Genomic DNA, 21877 nt, shown 5'->3' with positions numbered 1-21877 from the left:
ATCTGAACAATTAGTTAATTGAAATGAATATCAATCTGTCGGTATATATATAATATATTAAAAAATTAAAGAATTTAAAAGAAAAAAATCTAAAATCAAAATATTAATTTTCCCTCATATTCTTACTAATTTTCTTTTTCACATCGATGAATAATTTTCATTGTCATGACAATGAGAAAAAAGTCTGACTCTTTCCATCTCAAAGACTTAATTCCATCATATGTTTTTAATTTTTAAACTCCAATTTCTAATTATAACTAAAATGATGGTACATAAAATACATTTTATATATGTTGTTATATATAATAACAATTAGAATATTTTTAAAAGTTATTTTTAAAATACAAACCTTAAAGACTTGTTAATTAAAGTGAATAAACATATACGGCTCGTGCATTCCACACGCATATATTGCTAGTATACAAAGAAAGCTCTTTTATGTAAATCAAATATCAAACACACAAAAAGAGGTGGAGACTAACAAGAAATTCCAATTGTAATTCCAACAACTTTTGGAGGGTATGATGGACATTACAGAAATTGATATTTTTCCCACCAAGATATGGTTAGGTTTTGTGGTCCATTCCATTCTGAAAAGTCACCAGCTGAGCTATCATAAAACTTGGATTTGGTCTCATGAATGTGGAACTCTGCTAGTGTGTATAAAAATTAATGACGAAAAACACATTTGAATTATTGTTTTCTTTTTTTTAGTTTCACACTTTAATTATCAGTTGTTTCATTTTTACATGATCTATCATTATTTATGTATTTAACTATTAGTTGTTCCCTTTTCCTACCTGAACTATCACCATCGTTCAAGTAGAAAAAGAGAACAACTGATAATTGAGGTATTTTAATGCATAGATGGTGATCATTCAGGTAGGAAAAGAGAACATGTGATAGTAGGGTGTAAAACTTGCAAAAAATGATAGTTCATGTGTGTTTTTATAATTATTTCTTTGTATGATATTGCTAGTTTGTTGTACTATACTTCAGGGGGTCATTTGGTTCATGGGATATCACAAGATTAAATTTGAAATTAATTTATACTTTGCTTGGTTGAAAATATAAATTTTTCTCAGAGTATCCCATTATCAAACTTGGTGTTATTTGATCCATCTGCTAGGTGAAATAAATTAGTCCTAAAATTATAATCACAAGACTGTGATCCCAAAATAACTTAGTGCACAAACCAAATGACCCCTTAAAAATTTCAAAAACCGAGTTTGAAAATTTTCAAGAAGAAGTTAACTTCTTAAATAAAATAAAAAAGAATCCAACAAACAAAGACTTAGTTTAAAACTCAAAACCTAAGTTCGCAAATGCTATTTTTTTTTTTTTTGGGGAGAACTTCAAACAAACGTCTCCTAGTTACAATTATCGTTGGGGCTAAAAGAGTAGTTATCATCAATGGTCGTGGGTGTGTGATAAATATTCTTGCATCCTTAATTAAATTAGGGTACGAGTCATGGATGAAGTCACTTATGATAGAGGGGGCTACTCACCTCTCCACAAAATCAGATTTTCCAGCGTGAATCGGAATTAGGTGGCTTTCAAAGTGGATATAAAATCAAGTGGGAAAAAAAACCAAAAAAATAAATTACGTACACCGACAAGAAATAATTTTTATAATATGATTGTGATTGTATAGATTGTTGCAAATTATTACTATATTTTTCATATAGGTTTTTTTTTCCTTACCCCTCCTAGCTCTCCCTTTTTTGCTCCCTTAGTGACTCGAATCCATAATCTTCTGGTTGAAAGTAAAGGATGCTTACCATCCGAGGAATTCCTCTTTTCTATTTTTTTAGATAGTTATACTTAAGTAAATAAAATTAAGCATAAAGAGAGAAAGAAAAAAGACGGAGTCCTCCTCCCCAAAGAAAGAACCAAAACTCATCATGAATTCATCATAATGTTCATGTGTAACGGGGACCGGCGTGTTTAGTGGGTCCTCAGAAGTACGTCCCCTATAATTTCGTCTATCTGTCGTTTTTCTAAACCTTAATTTCCGGGCACTCACAATAATTTTATAAACACATTTGCAACAATTAATATAACAAAATCAACGACAGATCAGTGAAGCAATAATACATTTATAGGGTTGCATGTTATAGCAGGCATCTCACCGGTGGAGTAGTTTTCTTTTAGGGAAAAGGGTCAAAAATATCACCTCTTTGGAAAAAAAATTTAAAAATACTTCAAACTTATTTTGGGCCAAAATCATCCTTAAGTTTTCAAATATCTGTCTTGATGGAAATTATCCTCCAAAATAACCCGAAATCATTTTTTAAACCGCTCAAGTCATTTAAAACCCAACCCAATAAATAATAACCCACAAGATCCCTTATTCCCAATTCCCTCAAACTTCAAACTACGTATTGGGGAATAGGGGATCTTATGGGTAATTATTTTGGATTAGTTTAAATGATGGAGTTGGTTTAAAAAATAATTTCGGAGTTATTTTGGGGGATAATTTCCGTCAAGACAGGAGTATATTTGAAAACTTTAAGGATGAAAGGGGTATTTTTGACCCAAAATAAGTTCGGAGGATATTTTTAGCTCTTTTTCCAAAGTAGAGGGGTATTTTTGACCCTTTTCCTTTCTTTTATGTACATTTGGAAATAGAAAAGAGTTCAGATTTATGTAAAACGGTGTAAAAAATTACTCGTGTTTATAATATCAGGTCAATTATAAGGTAATTAAAGATAAATTTTTATGATAAATAATAATTGACAACTTGGTAAAATTATAGTTAGTCTATTATCACCGGTTAAACTACATAGATAATATAAAAGAATCTTTACATTATCAGAATATATAGCTTAAATCCAATAAAAAGAAGTCGTTAATATCGATACCAATGGAGTAATGAAAAAGTGGAACATTTCTCGGATCACATTAGTCATTTAAATTAGTTTAAATTCTTAAAATTAACTGTTAGAATTTGACAATAGATCAAACCCGTCAAGGTAGAACAATTGGCGGTCCTTATTTTCTTAACCTTGAAATTGAGTAAATAAAAAAAAAATGATAATCATATTATTAGTCAACTTATATATAAACATATATCTGTTTGAGAGTATGAACAATATTTATGGGACTATGATGCACATGGACATGGGCAATAATAGCTAAATATGTAAGATTGTCGCAAATCACAAAGGAACTTAAAAAGGAAATAATTAGATCCAATCTAGCTGATCTATACAGGAAAACATAATACAAAGCAAAGCAATCTGATTTGTCGGTAACATACCAAACAAGAAATGAGAAATTGACTAAAAATAGTTTCTCATCTCCAAGAACAAGGAAATGAGCTGGCCATCAAATTATTGCTTAAGAGCTAAGCCTTAACCTAATTAGTAGTATAATATAGCAATTTGAAATATTGTTAGCTGTCACATTCGTCCTTGGCCATTCCACTACACAAGGTGCCCATAATGTATTATTTCTACTCATACTGGAGATTTGAAATAAAATAATTATTCGTACCCGATATTCAAATCAAACTTATATTAATTTACCTGTTAAGTGATGAATTAAAATGATAATACACATTAATTATTTATTGTTAAGTCATAAAAATACATATGTAATGACATATTTTGTATATTTATTGTTTTAATATAAATATCCGGCATGAATAGAAATTGTTTTTGTTATTTGTGTGCCTTATGAGTTATGGCCCTTATTAGTTATCATGTTTTTTCTTTTCTTTTTTTTGGAAAAAGTGCAAATATACTTCTCAAATTTGTGATTTAGAGCAGATATCTTTCCTTGATAAAAAAAGTGATGCAAATATACCTTTTTCGCTGACATAAATTTTTTAATTAAAATAAAAGTCACTGTAAGGGCATATTTGCACCTTTTTGCAAAGTTCAGGGATATATTTGCACATTCACATGCATGAATTTTTTTTGCCTTTAATTCAACAATTAATTTGAATTTATTGCTTTGACTTTTTTTTTCCCACTCCAATTTTATCAAACATTGTCCAATTAGTCCGTTCGTACAATTCCTAATGTTTTGTCCTTTGGATATTCATACCTAAATTGTCGTGCGCGTTGCGTTTAGAATTCTTTAAAATTTGGAATTTGGTCCATATCTTGCCGGATTAGGCTAGAAAGAATAATAACCAAAGAATTTATTAGCTGTCTTGAATCTTGGTTTTCCCCACCAATTTATGCAAATATTCCCTATTAGATTTGGAAATTTCCACTTATTTTTTTTTGAATTTTTTTTTTTTATTACATAGGGGTTGGGAAAGGAGAAATGGGGAACGGGATTACAATGTGAGGATTCAAACACTCACCAATAAGGTGAGGGTTCAGGTAGTCAACCAATTGAGCTACTAGATCCCTACTTTCCACTTATTTTACTTCTAGGGAGAATACATAAAAACTCCCTCAAATTTTCTTTTTCTTTTTTAGTTACGATCTTAAATTTTACAGGGCCTTATTATCCCCTGAACAATTTTTAAATGATATTAATACCCTCTTTCTCAACAAGAAAAATAAGGAAAACATAAATAAAAAGGAAATGACAAAATAAATAAATAAAATTGACACACGTGACACTAAAAAATTAGATGTGTGACAATTACCTCCTCTTTTGAATGAGGGTTAACTGGGAAAGGGTGTAATAATACCTTTTAAATGTTTAAGATCGTAATGGAAAAATCAGGATAAGTTTAGAGATTTTTATGTATTATCCCTATTTTTATGATCTAAATTTAGGGATTATTGAAGAAACACCCATTTCACTTTCGGTAATCTGGTTTACCATTTACATCTCTTTCTCGAAGAGTGGAATGCACGAAAAAACTAATTATGTTAAACGAAATATTTATCAGAATAACCTTAGGTTTCCTCACGATTTTATGCAAATATTCTTTTTTTAATTGGAAATTTTCAACTTTACTTTTATGTTCTTTAAGGATGGTTGAAGAAACACCCACTCCACTTTCCGTAATCTGGTTTAATATTTGAATTTCTTTCTGGAAGAGTGGAATGCACGAAAATTAAGTTGAACGTAATTTTTGATAGACTAATAAAAATATCGTTTAATTGTCAAACGTATTAGTATGTATAATTAAAAAACATATACGATCTTAGAGCTAAGGTAGCATTTGGGAAGTTTTCGTCTAGTGAGAGCATATCGAACAAGCAAATGCTAGATTTTACGCTAAGAGGATTATACATGAAAAAAAGATTATAAAATTTGGAAATCTAATTCAACGTGATATTTAAAGGTCCTCGAATGGAAACCTAACGTTTGTCAACAACCTTATTTAGCAAGAGATGAATGAATTTGACTTTAAGAAATGTTTTACACATGGTTCACATCGGAACAGTCAGCCTCGTTAGGTAAGAAATAGACATAAGGAATACTTTAACCAAAATAATTAAATTTGATCAAAAAAATGCAATCATAATCTTCAGATGACGACAAAACTTAAGATAGTAATTTTTTAATCCTACATGTCAACTGTATTACATGTTTCGTCAAAATATTATACCGTACAAATTGAGAAAAATAAATAAGATTTATTTTCATATATATAATTTATTAAACCTTAAACCTTCTTGATATAATTTTAGTGTAGTGTTATGGCTCAAATTTTTTCAGATCGCAAGTCTGAATTTTAATTTATATCTTATATTTTTCTGAAATCCCTACTAGAATTTCTAACTCTACCAATAACTATCAAGTTACCAAAAAATCAAAAATAACAGGTGGCAGGTTGAGCCTAACATTACCAAAGATCGCGGTGGTCGTTAATTGTTAATGGGAGGGTTGGTAAAATAATCAATTAGAACTTCAAATGTGAACTGTCACTTTTACATAAAGTTACTGACAGACGTCCTAATTTTTTCATGTATTTGTACCAAATTAACATCAAATTCAGTTGACACTCATATGGATGAATCTAGAATTTAGAGTGTTAGGAGAACGAGCAATTTTATCTTTTCTCTAGAACGCGATCGTCACGGACCTAAAACCTAAATGACTCACTAAAAGAATGCAATGAAAAGAGTGAGTTTGAATAATTCCAAAGAGAATATATATTCCGATACAAATAATAATAATTATGTATCAATCTCAACCTAAGTTAAAATTAACTTTATGAATTTCCATGGCCTATAAAGCGCTATTTATTCACGTTTCCATTCAATAAACAACAAGCATAATAATAATAATAATAATAATAATAATAATAACAATAACAACATCAAGAATGAAAAGGGTCAATTTTGTAAAATAATTTGAATTTTCCCTACTTAACGTTGAGAACAGATCTACTACTGTTGTTATTAAACTGAACTAAATTTATCCTTATTGACTAACAATAAAACCTTATCAATACATGGGCCTTTTTTAGAACAAAAAAGGGTCAAATCTACCCATGACTTATACGAAATGGTCCATATTTGCTCTGAACTTTGAAGGGTCGCTGTCAGGCACCACTATTTTTTTAACACTCAAATTCTCAACAGCCACATTACTATCCGCATTAATAAGTTGTATTTGTTTAGCATTAGAGGTGGCACAAAGATAGGGTGAGATCTACGTACATTTTATTCTCTTCAAACTTCACTTGTGAGACTACATTAATGAGTATGACAAATTGAAAGACTCTGAACAACACTGGAGCTAAATAATAACGTAATAATAGATCAAAATTTATTTTACTTAATTGATATCAGTAAAATTATAATTATTGTGTAGATAAGTTATACTATCATTTGACGTTTAAGCTGAGTCTAGTAGAATCACGAAAGGTCGACTCCTAGGAAAACACGGAACTACCACAAGAAGTCCACAACCAAAGACTAACCTAATTAGACCCTACGACACATCCCGTACTCCAAGTCTGAAATCAAAACCTAACTAATCACGGAATATTATATTATTATCAAATCCCACCACTTTAGACAAATTCTTCAAAAACACACCACTGAACACGTTTAAACATAAGGTTTGAAAAATTTCGTCCACTAAATAATATAATATAAAATTTACTAAACTATAATAATATTAAAGAGAATTATTTCTTTAATACGAAGCGCATAGTTAAAAATACTTGTCAAGTTTTGTCTTGAGTTTCTAAAATGACATTCATAGGATTTTTTTTGGCCAAGGTGATACTAATTTTGAAAACGGAGGGAGTATTTTCTTAAAATATTTATCTGATTTTGACTTGCTACTGAGTGTAAAAAAATAAAGAAGATTTTTGAATCTTATGATCATTAACTAAAAGCATGTAAAAAGTACCAAAATATCCTTTAATTTTGTGGTCCTAAACCTATCATGTATTCAAGTTTAAATTAATAAGTTGTCAAACAATAAACGAGTCATTCTTTTTTAAACGGATCAAAAATCTAGCGTCGACCATAATTAACCACAAAGTTAAATTCCCACCCACGCGCCCACGTCACATCATTACTTACTTTTCTCTCTCCTCCTTGTCTCCACTATATAAATCAACCCTTCTCTTCCCTCTCTCATCATCCCACTTTTCAACTCAACCATCACAAGCACGTGTATTACACGCATTCTAATCTCTCACCAAAACTTCATTATTATGGAAAACACAAATAGAAAGAAGAGAGTCCGAGTTAATGTAAACTCAGACGAATCAGAATTCAACTCACCTGAAGTAAAGAAACTCAAAGAAAACCTCTTAGACGATCTCATCAACAACGATTCCGAGTTCTCCGCCACGTGTCACGATTTCGACTCCTTCATGAAAACCTTAGAAGAACAAATCACACCGTCACCGTTGCCGGCGACGGAAGTGGTGGATTTAACGGCGGATTCAGAAGAGTCTACGCCGGAGTTAGGTTATCTTCTAGAAGCTTCTGATGATGAGCTTGGCATTCCTCCACGTGTCATGACGACAGTAGAAATAATAAAATCTGATGGTTTGTGCGAGTCAAATGAACTCAGTAATGAGTTATGGGAATTGGATGAGAGAATTCCGAATTATGACTTGTTTGATTTGGGAATTTATAGTTCTAGTGTTTGTGATTACGTGGCGATAGATGGATTATTTGATGATCATTCGGATCTTGGTTTCGGGTCACCTGATTTTCTATGGAGACCTGAGACTTTACCGGCAAACTAGAAAATGTAAATTTAAATCTTTTTTTTTTTTGTTCTTTTATTTATTACTACTATATTATTTAATTGAAAACTGATAAGCAAGGGCTAAGTATACAAATTTGATGAGTTGGGTTCATCAGTTCTGGATATTAAATTTTGAAAGCTAAAGAGTAGTTAGAAATATTGTGTGTCTGCCCAATGTTTATGATTGAAGGTTGTACCGATGGACTTATTGAAGTTTTGAATTTGAGTTTAAGCACTTTGAAGTTTTGAATTAGAAGAATCTTAATGGTTACCTAAAGAATCGTTTAAATTTGACGCGTTTTATTCAAATTCATCTTAAATTATAGAGAAAATACATTATTTTTTCTCTAAACTTCCGCACAACTCACTTTAGCAATTAAATTTAATCTGTAATTATATATCCCTAAATAAATAATGGGTGAATTAAAATCAATCTTATTTTACTCAGATCAATTGAGACTTAAATATTGTTACACCACTCGCTGTTTGATTGATTCGCGTCATTTAATAGTATTATTTTTTAAATAAATTTATGAAAATTAAACTAAAAATGAATTAAATAAACCCTAAACTCCCAAATAATGTGAAAAAGGGTAGTAGGAATTAGTGTTTTATTGGCTGCTGCTGTGGTAGTAGCAGCTTGTCTCCGGCCAAACTGTTCCCTGAGCTCCGATAAACACCCAAAACAACCCCATCCCTTTGCTTCCTTTGTCACTGCCAGGCACGTCCACCGTTGAAGGGACGCCATATATATTGACCTTTTAAGTGTTTAAAAAAAATCTATAATTGCACATTGCTATTAATAGATTAATTAGAAAGCACATATAGCAACTTCTAATTAGCCAATTCATCAAATTCAAATCAATTTCTAATATTTGCTTATCACAACTCACAAGTCAAAATTATGTGCTTAAAATCTGGTCGAATATTGCGAATTTATCCGACCCCTTTTCCCAATATAACGGTAATGATTCAATGTTTTCAGAGATATCACTTGCAATATTTGGTTTTGAGCTAAATGGTTGAATTTTGGTTCTGGGTTCTAAACTTGAAGAAGAAGGCGGGGTTGGGGTTGTGCAGGGGAGAGAAGTGATGGAATGGAAGAAAGATGATAAAATGGGCCAATTAAAAAGTGACATGTGTATAATTTGTCTGATTTTAAAATAAAATTTTCTTCTCACTTGATTTTAGGAAGGTTAGTGTACTCTCTCTCTCTCATATCGGGGATATTTAATACCCTATCAACAAGAATAAGAGGTATTTAAATGCGAGTAAAGATTAGTTGCTAAAGTGAGTTGTGCAGTCATGTTTGGAGGGAAAATAACGTGTTTTCTCTAAATTATATAGGGTCTTATTTACTTCTAATTATTTGATCATTTGGGTCATGGTTTCGGGTTGGCTGATTTTTTATGGAGACCCGAGATATTACCGGCGAATTAGAACTATGGAAGATCCTATTTTTCAGTTTACCTATGGCTTCTAGGGAAAGAAAATGTGAATCTCTTTATTTATTTATTCATTTATCATTATTAATTTAACAGTTAAAAGCAAGCACATAGTATACAAATATGATGTACTGGACATATCAGTTCTGGATATTAAATTTAGAAGAAAATATTGTGGAAGATTATGTTAGCCTAATGTTTATGATTGAAGGTTGTACCTTGAGTCTTGGGGGACTTCAGGCTTAATGGTTATTGCAAAAATTATGGTATTGAAGTTTTGGATGTGAGTTCAACAATTGCAGTTTTGAATTGGAAAAAGTCTTAATTCATTTTCGAAAATAAATTGCAAAAATGCAGTTTTGAGAATTTTGGAAGAGTATTTGGACAGGCGTTTGACTCTAAGGGGTCGTTTGGTAGGTAGCCAAAATTATCCCGGGATTATAATCCCAGGACTAATTTATCCTATCTCTTTGTATAAAATAATCCCAGGATAAGTAGGATAAGAAGAGATATCCCATCTTTTAAGTTGGGATGCATTTTATACCTTGTTTGGTACAAGGTATAAATTTATCCTGGGATAAATTTATACCTTCTACTAAACATAGTACAAAAAATTAGTGTTGGGATATTTCAGCTTATACCATGCACCAAACGACCCCTAAGGGTGTGTTCGGTATGGAGGAAAACATTTCAAAAAATGTTTTTCAATTTTCTCATGATCGTTTGGTTAAAAATTTTGAAAAATATTTTCTTTAGGAAAACAAGTTCCTTAAAAATGGGAAAAATGACTTCCCTAATAAAAGTAGGAAAAACAAGTCCATAAGTGCATTCCACCAACCACCTAACCCACCCCCAACCACCAAACCTCAACCACTCCCAACTCCCCACCCCCACGCCCACCCCCACGCCCTCCCCAAAAAAAAATATTAATTTTGTTTTAAAAAAAAAGTTTTGAGTTTTTTTTTTTGTTTTTTGCACCACCCCACCCTCCAACCACTCCCGCAACCTATGCACCACTACCCCCGCGCCACACCCTACCCCCACCGCCTCACCCCAAAAAAAAAAAAATCTTTTGGGTTTCTACACCACCCCTCACTCAACCCACTCCCCCACCCCAAATAACACTCTATGGCATTTTGGGTAAAGTATTTACCCGAAATGGCCATAGTTCTTTTTTTTACATTTTGCAGCCTTCATCCCATTTTTTTTTAAAATAATTACCCGAGATAGCCACTCCCCTTCCCCCCATATCAAACTCCAAGATGCTATTTTTCCTTCCAAATCTCTTTCTAATGTTGGTGCTTTTTTAAGGGTAAAGTGTGTATAAAACACATACATTATGTTACACTTTTATTTTGTATAAACACTGTATAACACTACATAACACTGTAGAGGTTTGTATAAACAACTCTTATACGTTATTATACATTTTTATGCAAGGTTTATACATTGTCTACAGTAGGCGTATAAAGTTGTATAAAGTTGTACATTGTTGTATAATCTTTGTATATACAAGCTGCGGCCATAATTTGTTGGGTCATAGGTTTGTAATTTAAAAATATGATTACGCAAATGTAATTTTATGTGCTAAATTGTACATTACTGAAATTCCCCCATTTTTTTTCTCTTTCTTAAAAAAAGTTTTACAAGTTTCTTTTTTAATTTTTTTCCACCCCACGACCTCTCCCCTCCCGACACTTAAATTTTTTGAAAAGTTTTCTTTTTTGATTCTCTACACCCACCCCCCGCACGCACCCCCTACCCCCTCCCGAATTTTCTACTTCCTATTTAATTTATCTTTATTAAAAAATTATAAAAATTGAAAGTTTGTGTGGTTATTGGAGGGGGCGGGTGGTGTAAAAATCCGAAAAAGTAACTTTTAAAATATTTTTTAAGAAATTTTTTTGGTCGGAGGAGAGGGGGGGGGGTGGGGGTGTGTTGTGGTAGTGTAGAAAACCAAGAAAGGAAAGTTTAAAACTCCAAAAAAAAATTGAGGGGGGTGGGTGGGTGTGAGGGTTGGTGTGGTATGGGTCCACGCAATTATAAACTTCAAAAAAAAATTTGGGGGTGGGGGGGGTGAGTGGTTGTGGGGTTGCTGTGATATGGGTCCACGCAGGGGGTAGGGGGGATGTGGTGGTTTAGAAAATTCAGAAAAAAAATTAAAAAGAAAAAAAATTGGCTGTGGGGGAGTTAGGGTGTTATGGGGTGGTGGGGTGGAGTTGTGGGGCTTGGGTGGGTATTTTCCTGAAAATGTTTTCTACCAACCAAACGAACATGAGAAAATAAGTAAGAAATTCGCTTATTTTCCACTACCCAAACGAACAAGAGAAAATAAATAGAAATTCACTTATTTTCTAAGAACACATTTTTCAAAAAAACATTTTCCTCCATACCGAACACACCCTAAAAGACAACATGAGAATTTGAAAACCCATGTGTATCGATAGAGTTTTGGTACAGTAATTTTGAGAAGAGAGCATTAGAAAGAAACGAAGAGAGAGAATTTCCTATGTTTGGCAAAATTAATTACTCTCTATTGTGAATTTTACTTATCGTCCTTACTAAAATATTACAGATGATCCAAAATAGTTATTACATTAGGAAATTAAAATATAAGTAATTATTAATTTCCACCTTATGTGATAAATAATTAATTATATCTTGATTTCCTAAATAACTACTCCTTCCGTCTCATAATAAGTGTCACCTTAGTAAAAAAAAAAAAAAAAATTATCCCTAATAAGTATCACCTTAGGAAATCAAGACATAAATTGACTAGTTTTTTCCAACTCTGCCCCTAGATAAAAACTTACAAGTTAACGTAACATCTAAATGATTGGAAAAGCCACATAATAACTTGATATTGTTGGATTCTAATTGTCAAAGGATTATTGCTTGTGCATGTTCTACTCAAGAGGAAAAGTAATTTATTTTTGTTATATAGAGATAATTTAGTAAACTTCACATTCTATTATTAGTTTTTAAATATGCGTGTTTTTTCCTAAGGTAACACATATTATGGAACGAAGGAAGTACATATAAAGTCAAAGTCTATAGACAACATATACTTCGGTCATATCTGGTATCCCTATTTAAATAGCTTCGTTGAAGATTGATTCCAACATTGTCTTGATACTCCATTAGCAAATTGGTCCGCGGTAACATTAGCTTACCGATATAATAATGTCGAATTTTGATATGACATTGGGCCTTCAACTTTCTGATTTTTTTCCTCAACTTTCTTGGGATGTAATAGACCCTTAAATTGAGGAGTGTTTAAACTTCAAATCAAATTAATGGAGGTAGGACATGCGTTCTCCTATAAATATCTTTCGCTTAATCATAATTAATCAATATATATATATATATTTTTACTTGATTAAAATATTTAACTATATTAATTGATAAGATTTGATTAACAATAGAGTTTGTGCTAAAATTCACAAATAGCCACTTTTCAACCGGAGTTTTAAATTTCATGTGCAATTGCAGGATATTATCATTAAGTTTCACTTGTAAAACTTGTGAGTTGTATTAAGTGATATGCGATTATGAATCACTTCCAAGGCAAAGTGATTAGGTCGTGTGCAGAGGCGGACCCACGTGGTAAGGAGGGAGGGCACGTGCACTCGTTAACTTCGTTTTTCTTTTTTTTTTTTTTTTTTTTTTTTTTTTTTTGTATATATATGTGTATATACCTTGAAAAAATAATATGTATTTAACTATGATTTCTTAAAAATATAAGTGTACTTGGTGCACTGGCTGAGGCCGCGGCTTTCCATGGCATTGACCTCCGATCGAATCCCAATTAGTGCTTTCCATCAGATTATTTTTTAATCATCATTTTTTGCACTGAACATTGTGCGTTTAACCAAAAAAAAAATATAGTAAGCACCAAAGACGTACCCGGGAGTCGATCCTACAATCATTTGTATAATTTGCACAACATTAACCACTGAGCTATAACTCTAAGTTGTTTAAGACATGTTAACATCTAAGTATTAGATTGCAACCTATATTCCCAGTCCAACACGGCCATTATCTTTCAGTTGTCATTGGTAGTTTAGCTAGCATCTATGTTAAGATAATGGTGCCCCTGCAGTCTTCAAATTTTGGGTCCACCTCTGATCATGTGCAAAAGGTATAGTAATTATTAATTGTATTTATAACATTATAATTGTATTTTGATTGTATCTATAACTTTATAAATGTATGATTTTACACATATTGATTGTAATCAGGTACATATTACTAGGATGTCAAAAAAAAAATTTGATATATATTTACACAAATATTTGCTTTTGTATGTAGCTAGTTATTGTGTATATTGCCGATCATTGTGAATGACATTTCAAGTCTTCAAGCTTGAATGGTTCGGAAATGTTCAAAGCTACGAGTTTCAACAAAAAACACACATGTTCGTTGAAGGATAAGGCTTATACAAAACATCAAGCAACAACGGGCGTGTTTGGGGTATAGTAATGGACCAAGTTTTCAAATCCAGGGACAAAATACACGCCAAAGGACTTTCAAACAAACATATAAATGAATTTTGGCTTGAATTTGAGTTATGTGCAAGCTTGGAGAAGTTTGCTTCCCCAAAACTGAATGAAAATATATAGAGCAAAACAAAATTTCAACGAGATCATACTTATCATAATACAAAAATAAACAAATATTGAATATTACTGGAAGAAGATACAGAAAGAGTTACAAGTACGATGGATTTTGAATTTTCGCTTCAACGCTGCTAGAGTTTGTGGATAGAAGAATTGGTTATGGAAGAAAGATTATGGGACATTATATTCGCAAAAGAATGTAAACTGAAACTGTTTTTGGGGGATTCTATAAGCAACAGTTTTTTTTTTTTTTTTTTTTTTTTAACTCAGCTGGAATTTTGCAAAACTCTGTCTTAAGGCCTAACTTTTGCCCGAATAGGCCTAATTTTGCTACGAAACTCTGCCTTGCTTTTTTTTTTTTTTTTTTATTGATCAGGGTTCGAACCCCAAACCTTGGGGAAAATTAATGACCAGCAATTTGAGGGACAAAAATTAAAGACCAGTGCCTTTGAAGGATGATTTGCGCAAAAAAATGGTTATTTTCTTAATTAAAGATTCAGTGGGTTGGGCCCTTCTCAATTATTGCCATAACAACTCCTCTTACCTGTTAAATGATGTTTGAAGCAGTGGAGGTTATACATTGACAATTCTAGGGAAGTTGATGAGGGGAAAAGAAAAAGGAAATTCCCTTTGATCCAAATATTTAAACTTAGTTATGAAGAAGAAATCTTTATTAATATGTAGATAGCAATCGCGTTAATGCTCTGAGACTATTGTTTAATTTCAAGTATGTCAAAGAAAATGAGCTGAAATATATATCTTTTAAGAGGACAGTGTATATGAGAATAACAAGAACTTTGTCATTCAGTTTTTTAATGTTTTGGAATATTATTATACTACATTGTTAATGTTTGGTCTTCCATATGATGGTAAATTAGGATTGCCTTGCCAAAAAAGACATGTTTGGGATAGGATTTGAGCATGTGAAACAGGTTTTTGAATCTGGGCCTCTTTCCTCTCGTAATTGACCACTAAAATATTTTAACCGAAGATTCTTTTTACAATAAAACTCAAAAAGTTTGGCAGCAAGTGACCAACCCCTATTTACTCTAAATTGGAGGAATAATTTGGAAAAACTACTACCATCATCTCACCTAGAGTTCATCTCCGAAAATCATCAAATTTCACCACTACATCCACAAAATTTCTATGAATTCATAAGTGGCAAAATCTCATCAATACTCTAACATTGAAATCATAATTGAACTCAGATTTGAAACTTTTTAATATCTTTTTTGAGACAATATGGTTGGGATTCGTTGTAAACACCTAGATAAAGCTATATACAAAGTTTGAGGAAGATCGGAGGTGATTCAAATTGGTTTGGAGTAAAAAATAATACTTGAAATCAACTTAGGAAAACTCATCGTGATGGTATACATCAGATATGCATATTGTGTATAATACACTAATATACATGATACACAAGAGATAACACAAAAGACATAAAAAATTATACACTGATATACATAGGCTATAAATTGATATACACGGAATATATATATATATATATATACAAGGAAGATGGAGTCGTCCACATTGAAAATCGAATCAAACGTGCCTCAAGTCACCTCTAAACACCTTTGTAATTGATATGTAAGTTTCTTAAAATGTCTTTAACAAAATCTGATGTCACCCAATCAAAACAAATTACAATTGCACGGGATTAAAAAATTTCTGACCAAACTTCAATGGTCTTTACCCAATCAGAAGCACTGATTTAGTGTGATTATTGGGTGGTCTTCTGACATCAAAAAAAATGAATGGTGTAATATGCCATCAATTACTGGAAGCTTCAATATGACTTCAAATATGCTCTTATTTACCGCGTTATTTGTCTATCCAACATTTTAAAACATGGCTGGTAAATTGTAGTATCATTTTTGTTTTTAGGAGAATTTGGGTACAGATTTAGAACACTGGAGGTACTAATATGCCATAAAGATGATGAGAAATTAATAGTGAATATAGGCTACCAATTCTTTTAATTGAAAATAATATCGGCCATTATGTCAATAACAAAAAATTGAGCAATTTTATGTCATTTAATGAGCATGGTCGACATGCAGCTAGTACTCCGTCCATCCAAATTAATGTGATATACATTAGGCATACTTTCTTATTTAGAAATAACTTAACTTTAAGCTTTTCGTTACCTATAGTGAGATAACTTATAGCTACACAAATGTCTATAGCTTGATTTGGTTTAAAAAACTTAAATATATTGTGTTTAGTCAAATATCCTATCGCATAAAATAGGACAAAGGAAAGGGAAGTGTTAGCTCAAGTGTTTATCCCGCTTTAATTCATTTACCCACCAAAGAGTAAGGGCAAATCTCCTATTTTGTTTTATATTTTACTAGTGAATATGTCCGTGCTTCGCGGTTGAAAAATAAAATTGTTATTAAATAACCTATATAATGGAGTAACTTTTTAAAAAAAAAAGAAAAAGAAAAAAAACTTATTTTCAATAAGACTTCTTAATACACAAAGTGCTGAATAATACCTTTTTTTTTTCCTGGACTGATCAGTAAACAAATAAGAAGTCCAATAAAAAAATAATTACAATCTATAAACTCATGGTCTTGAGATTGCACATGTAAAAGTACAATTTCTTAACGATCGAAAATACAAATAAAAAAACTACCTTAATTCTTATACAGAAGATCGAGTTATATCTAACCTTTTAACCCTTTCACTTTCATAAACAAACAAAGTGGCAAATGATATTGAGAAAAATAGAAGATCATGCAAATAAAGATTCAAAAATATTTATACTTAGCAGTTAAGCTCGGGTATTCCCTAGAAAGTGAAGATAACTTTATTTGTAAGCCAATTGTATCTAAATATTTAAATGTAAAATTTTAAGTACATAAAAATGAATAAGTGGATAATGGAAAATATAACCCTATAGAATGCTATTAAAAAAAAAAAAAAGTGGATAATGGCAAATATAATCATATACCTAACTATATCACAAAAAAGAAGAAGTTATTATTAAGAGAAATATATTTAATTTAAACTTCGAAAAGTAGTTAGTTTAGCAAGCTATATTTTATACAAGTGTGTCCATACTCAGCCTTTTTTTTTTTTTTTGCTCATTCTTGATCCTTGAACATCTTATCATTACAGAACACACAAACACATAAGAAACAATATATAACGCACTTAAAAGGTCACAAAAGCTTAGGAAAGTAGTATCAAATGTGCTGTAATTTCACGTCACATTGCTAAACTATCTAACAAAAATTTAAATTTAGATAAAAGGAGACTCCTCATGCAATTAAAAACATTCCTCCATTATCTAGCAAATCGCAATAACATCAGCAATATAGCAATATTCAATGCTAAAACTTATCCGCACAATGTGTTTTTTATCAAATCAATACAACTTACCATGAGCAAGTGATTTAATGAAGTAAAAGTACATGTTAATAAAAGAACTCTATATTCAAACACATGACATACAAATATTGACTTAAAGTAAGCACTGAATACGAGCAAAGTTTGACCTCAATAACAAGCAGCATGGTCTAAAGCAAATTCTATATAGTCCAATAGTATGAAGGCAACAATTAATCATATTACAAAATATATATCTTGCTACAACAACATTATAACGAATGCATATTGTTAATGGACCAGCTGAGATGTCTAGAGATCAAGCAGTATTGCTTTAGAAAATGAAAACTCCAAGCAAGCTAATTCTTTTATTCACACATATTCTGTCCCTTCTCCTCGTGCTTATGTTACTCCCTCCCTCACAAAATAATAGCACATTTCGCTTTTTGAGAGTCAATTTAACTAATTTTAAAGTTAAATTGAATTAGATTAATATAATATTTTAAAATAAAATAAAATATTCACAAACTACACAAAATTGCTAAGTTGAAATTCTACTCATATCAATATGGTGAAAAATAGATCTTAAATGTTGGGCAAAAATTTCAAGTACTTTGACTCTCGAGAAGCAAAATGTGACAATTACATTTTGCGATGGAGAGAGTACTATAATAGCTGATAGGCTAGGGACTTCTTTTATAAAAATATTTCGTCTACTGTGTGAAATAATTTGACTAGATTTGATAATGAAAGTATTCTCAGTGATACTCAAGTGAACACTTATAGCACTGTTTGTAGAAACTAAAAAAACATTTTTATTTTAAAAATCTTTTTCAAAAGTACTTTTCAAAAAAGTATTTTTGGCTAAAAGCAGTTTGTGTTTGGCCAATTAATTTAAAAAGTACTTTTGAGCAGTAATTAGTGTTTGGCCAAGCTTTTAAAAAGTGCTTTTATGTGTATTTTTCTCAAAAGTACTTTTCAAAAAAGTGCTTTTGGGTAAAAGCTATTTTTTTTAAACGAAAAAAGCTTGCTACTCCCCAAAAGCACTTATTTTCTTCCAAAAACTTGGCCAAACACCTCACTTTTTTTAAAATAAGCACTTATTGAAAAAATAAGTACTTTTGGGGGGAAAATAAGCTTGGCCAAACAGGCTATTATGCGATGCCTTTTGATTAGCCTAAAACATTATTATCTTTCCTTTTGCACCAAAAAAAAAAAAAAAAATCGTGGAGAAAGAAAACACTCGCATAGAGGATCTTCTTTATGCTGGCCAATTTCAATTCCCTGCCTTTGTACTCTATATATTTTTCAAAAGAAAAAATATGAGCGTAAAAGAAGAGTAAAACAAAAACCAACGCAAACAAAGTCGGCAAAACTGGTTAAAGTAAAAGATAAACATGTAGAAAGACATATTATCAAGTGTTTGTCAAACTATAATTGAGCATATATAAGCAGTCATTTTCTTCACTAAGCCAAGCCAACAATATTACTTTTCTTTAAACAAACAATAGTTCTCTCTAAGGTTTTCCTCTTTTTTTTTTCTTTGAACTCCAGAAAATGGAAATCAAAAACCACCTCTCCCAAGTTCCCCCATTAAGTTAGAAAGGATTAGTTCCATTAAACCTTCTGCCTTCTTTGATGAACTTATCCTTGCTATGGTTTGATTCTTTTTTACTTCTTTTCTTTTTCACTTTGTAATTTCTTTCTTACATTCTTTTAGGTTGATTTCATTGATGGTCACTTAATTTTTATGTTATTGCATAAAGATCACTAAATTAGTTCGCTAAAAAAAAAATTATTCAATTTTATCGAAATACAACGAAAGACACTAAACTATTTTTTGTACAAAAAAGTGAGTCAGCTTTGCTTAAAGATTATAAAAGTTATTTTGAAGAAATAAAAGAAACATTTTATGTGTTACTTAGGCAAAGTTTAATAAATATTTTATTAGAAATAAATTTACTTATTAACTTTATATTGTACTTGATCAAAATTGATTGATTTTTACGTCACAAAATATAGCTTACTGGTGCAATAGATGAAAGCTAAGTGACCATATCTATGAAATCAACTTCATTCTTTAGTTATTTTGGCTTATTGGTAAATTGAATACTAATGATTGTCCTTTTTAGTACATTTCAGGAAGCAACATTGAGGTTCTTAATCTGATTTCTTGAGAAAAATCATGAAGATGCACAGCCCGAGTGTTTAAGTTCCACCCCCTACCCCTGTCCTCAATCACACACAAAAAAAGAAAAAAAAAACAGACAATTAATTAAAGGTTGTACAAATGACAAAAAGTTTGATGATCCATAGTTTTAGACTTCTGCATCGCCAGGACTCATAAGTTTTGGATCAAAAACCTAGAAAGCTTATATTTTTGACATTGCGTAAATATAAATTATAGAAAAAACAAAACTTACTACTATAAGAATGACCAGTTTCAAGTAGTTAACTAATGTCAATCGATAAAAAAAAAGGCTCGGAGACGTTACAAAAGCACTGGTCTCAGGCAACTCTTAAGAGTACAAATCAAGGTTTCCCCAGAACTTAGGACCTGTTTGGCCATGAGAATTTTTCACTTTTTGCTGTTTTTTGTTTTTTTACTTTATTTGAAAATCAACGTTTGACCATGAAAATTTCAAATACAACTTAACATTGTATTTGGAATTTGGAAAACGTCTAAAACATTGTTTTCACTTTTTTCACATTTAATGCATTCAATCAACCAAAAATTCTTTGCAAAAAACACAACTCCATTTTCAGCTCCAACTTCAAAATTCCAAATAAAGGGTGTGTTCGGTATGGAGGAATATGTTTTCCAGGAACTTGTGTTCTTGGAAAATAAGTGAATTTCTACTTATTTTCTCATGCTCGGTTGGTTAGTGAAAAATAAGTGAATTTCTTACTTATTTTTTCATGTTCGGTGGGTTGGTAGAAAATATTTTTCAAAAAATACCATCCATGCCCCACTAACCCATACCACACCAACTACCACACCCACCACCCACTCCACGCCAACGCTTTATCCAACCCTCCTACCCAACCATCCCTCCCAAAATTTCTATTTCATATATTTTATAAAAAAAAATGGAAAAAATTTCTTATCCAACACCCCCACCACCCACTATCCTTCACTAGCACCCACCCCCACTCCCACACCAAATTTAACCACGCAAACTTTCCACTTTTATAAAGGTAAAATTAAATATGATGTACAAAATTCGAAGGGGATAAGGGGGGGGGGGGGAGGGTGGGTGTAGAAAAATCAAAAAAGAAATTTTTTCAAAACTTTTTTAAAAAAATTAATTTTTTTGGGAGGGGGAGGGGGTGGTGGGGTGGGGAGTCGTAGAAAACCAAAATAAAAATAAACTTTTTTAAAAAAATTTAAAAAAATGGATGGGATGGTGGGGGTGGGTGGTGTAAAAAATGAAACCAAAAAAACTTTTTTTTTTGGGGGGGGGGGGGGGGGGGGGGGGGGGCCACGGGGACGGGGGGATGAGTGGTGTAGAAAATAATTAAAAAAAAAATGGGTGGGGGTGGGGGTGGAGGGGTGGTGAGAGTTGTTGGGGTTTGGTGGTTGGGTGGTTGGTGAAATGTCTATTGTGGACTTGTTTTCCCTACTTTGATTAGAGAAGTCATTTTCCTCATTTTTAAGGAACTTGTATTCCTAAAAAAAAATATTTTTCAAAATTTTTGACCAAACGAACATGAGAAAATTGAAAACATTTTTCAGTCAGTGTTTTCCTTCATACCGGACACACTCAAAGTGAAAAATACCGAACACGATCGATCGCCCATCGATGATGCATTTCTGGCTTTCATGGGCATCCAGCTCCATCATTGGGAGCGTAGGTTGGAGAAGTTAGCGAAGGTTGATCATGCGACTCCCATCGGGATTTACATGCAGTGGTACCAGCAGATCACATGCCGCTTGATTGGCAACCCTGCTTTACGTTCCCCGGATGATCTAGGATATGCAGCACTCGCGGGGCAGTATGAGGCATTGATAACTTTATCGCACTTGGATTGATTTAATAATATTAATTATTACTTTAAAAAAAAATTAACTATTCATTATTGTTGAAAACAAATGCAGCTGGTGGCCGTACAACGAGTGTGCCTATTGGCCGTACAGCGAGTGTGCCTATTGGCTGGAGAGGTTGTAGGGATAGCCGAGGATTGTATCCTATAGGCAGGAGAGGCTAGGCGTATGCATGATCGTGTTCCAGAGGGTTAGTGAGGCAGATGGGGAGTACAGCGAGGCAGAGGAGGTATTGATAGAGGAGGTGGTGGCAGAAGGGATGGTGATAGAGAACGTGGTGGCAGAGGACA

At 32.0% G+C, this 21877-nt stretch overlaps 1 protein-coding gene across 1 annotated transcript; it reads left to right on the top strand.

Moving 5' to 3' along the window:
* The first annotated feature begins 7518 nt into the window (after positions 1–7518).
* Positions 7519–8235, top strand: LOC132060845 (uncharacterized). Its single transcript, XM_059453754.1, has one exon. The coding sequence runs from the start codon at positions 7592–7594 to the stop codon at positions 8132–8134; it is 543 nt and encodes a 180-aa protein (XP_059309737.1). The 5' UTR covers positions 7519–7591; the 3' UTR covers positions 8135–8235.
* Positions 8236–21877: the final 13642 nt, after the last annotated feature.

The sequence above is a fragment of the Lycium ferocissimum genome, chromosome 6 (genome assembly GCF_029784015.1).
Source record: "Lycium ferocissimum isolate CSIRO_LF1 chromosome 6, AGI_CSIRO_Lferr_CH_V1, whole genome shotgun sequence".
NCBI classification, from domain to species: domain Eukaryota; kingdom Viridiplantae; phylum Streptophyta; class Magnoliopsida; order Solanales; family Solanaceae; genus Lycium; species Lycium ferocissimum.
This window is presented reverse-complemented; position numbering and strand designations above follow the sequence as displayed.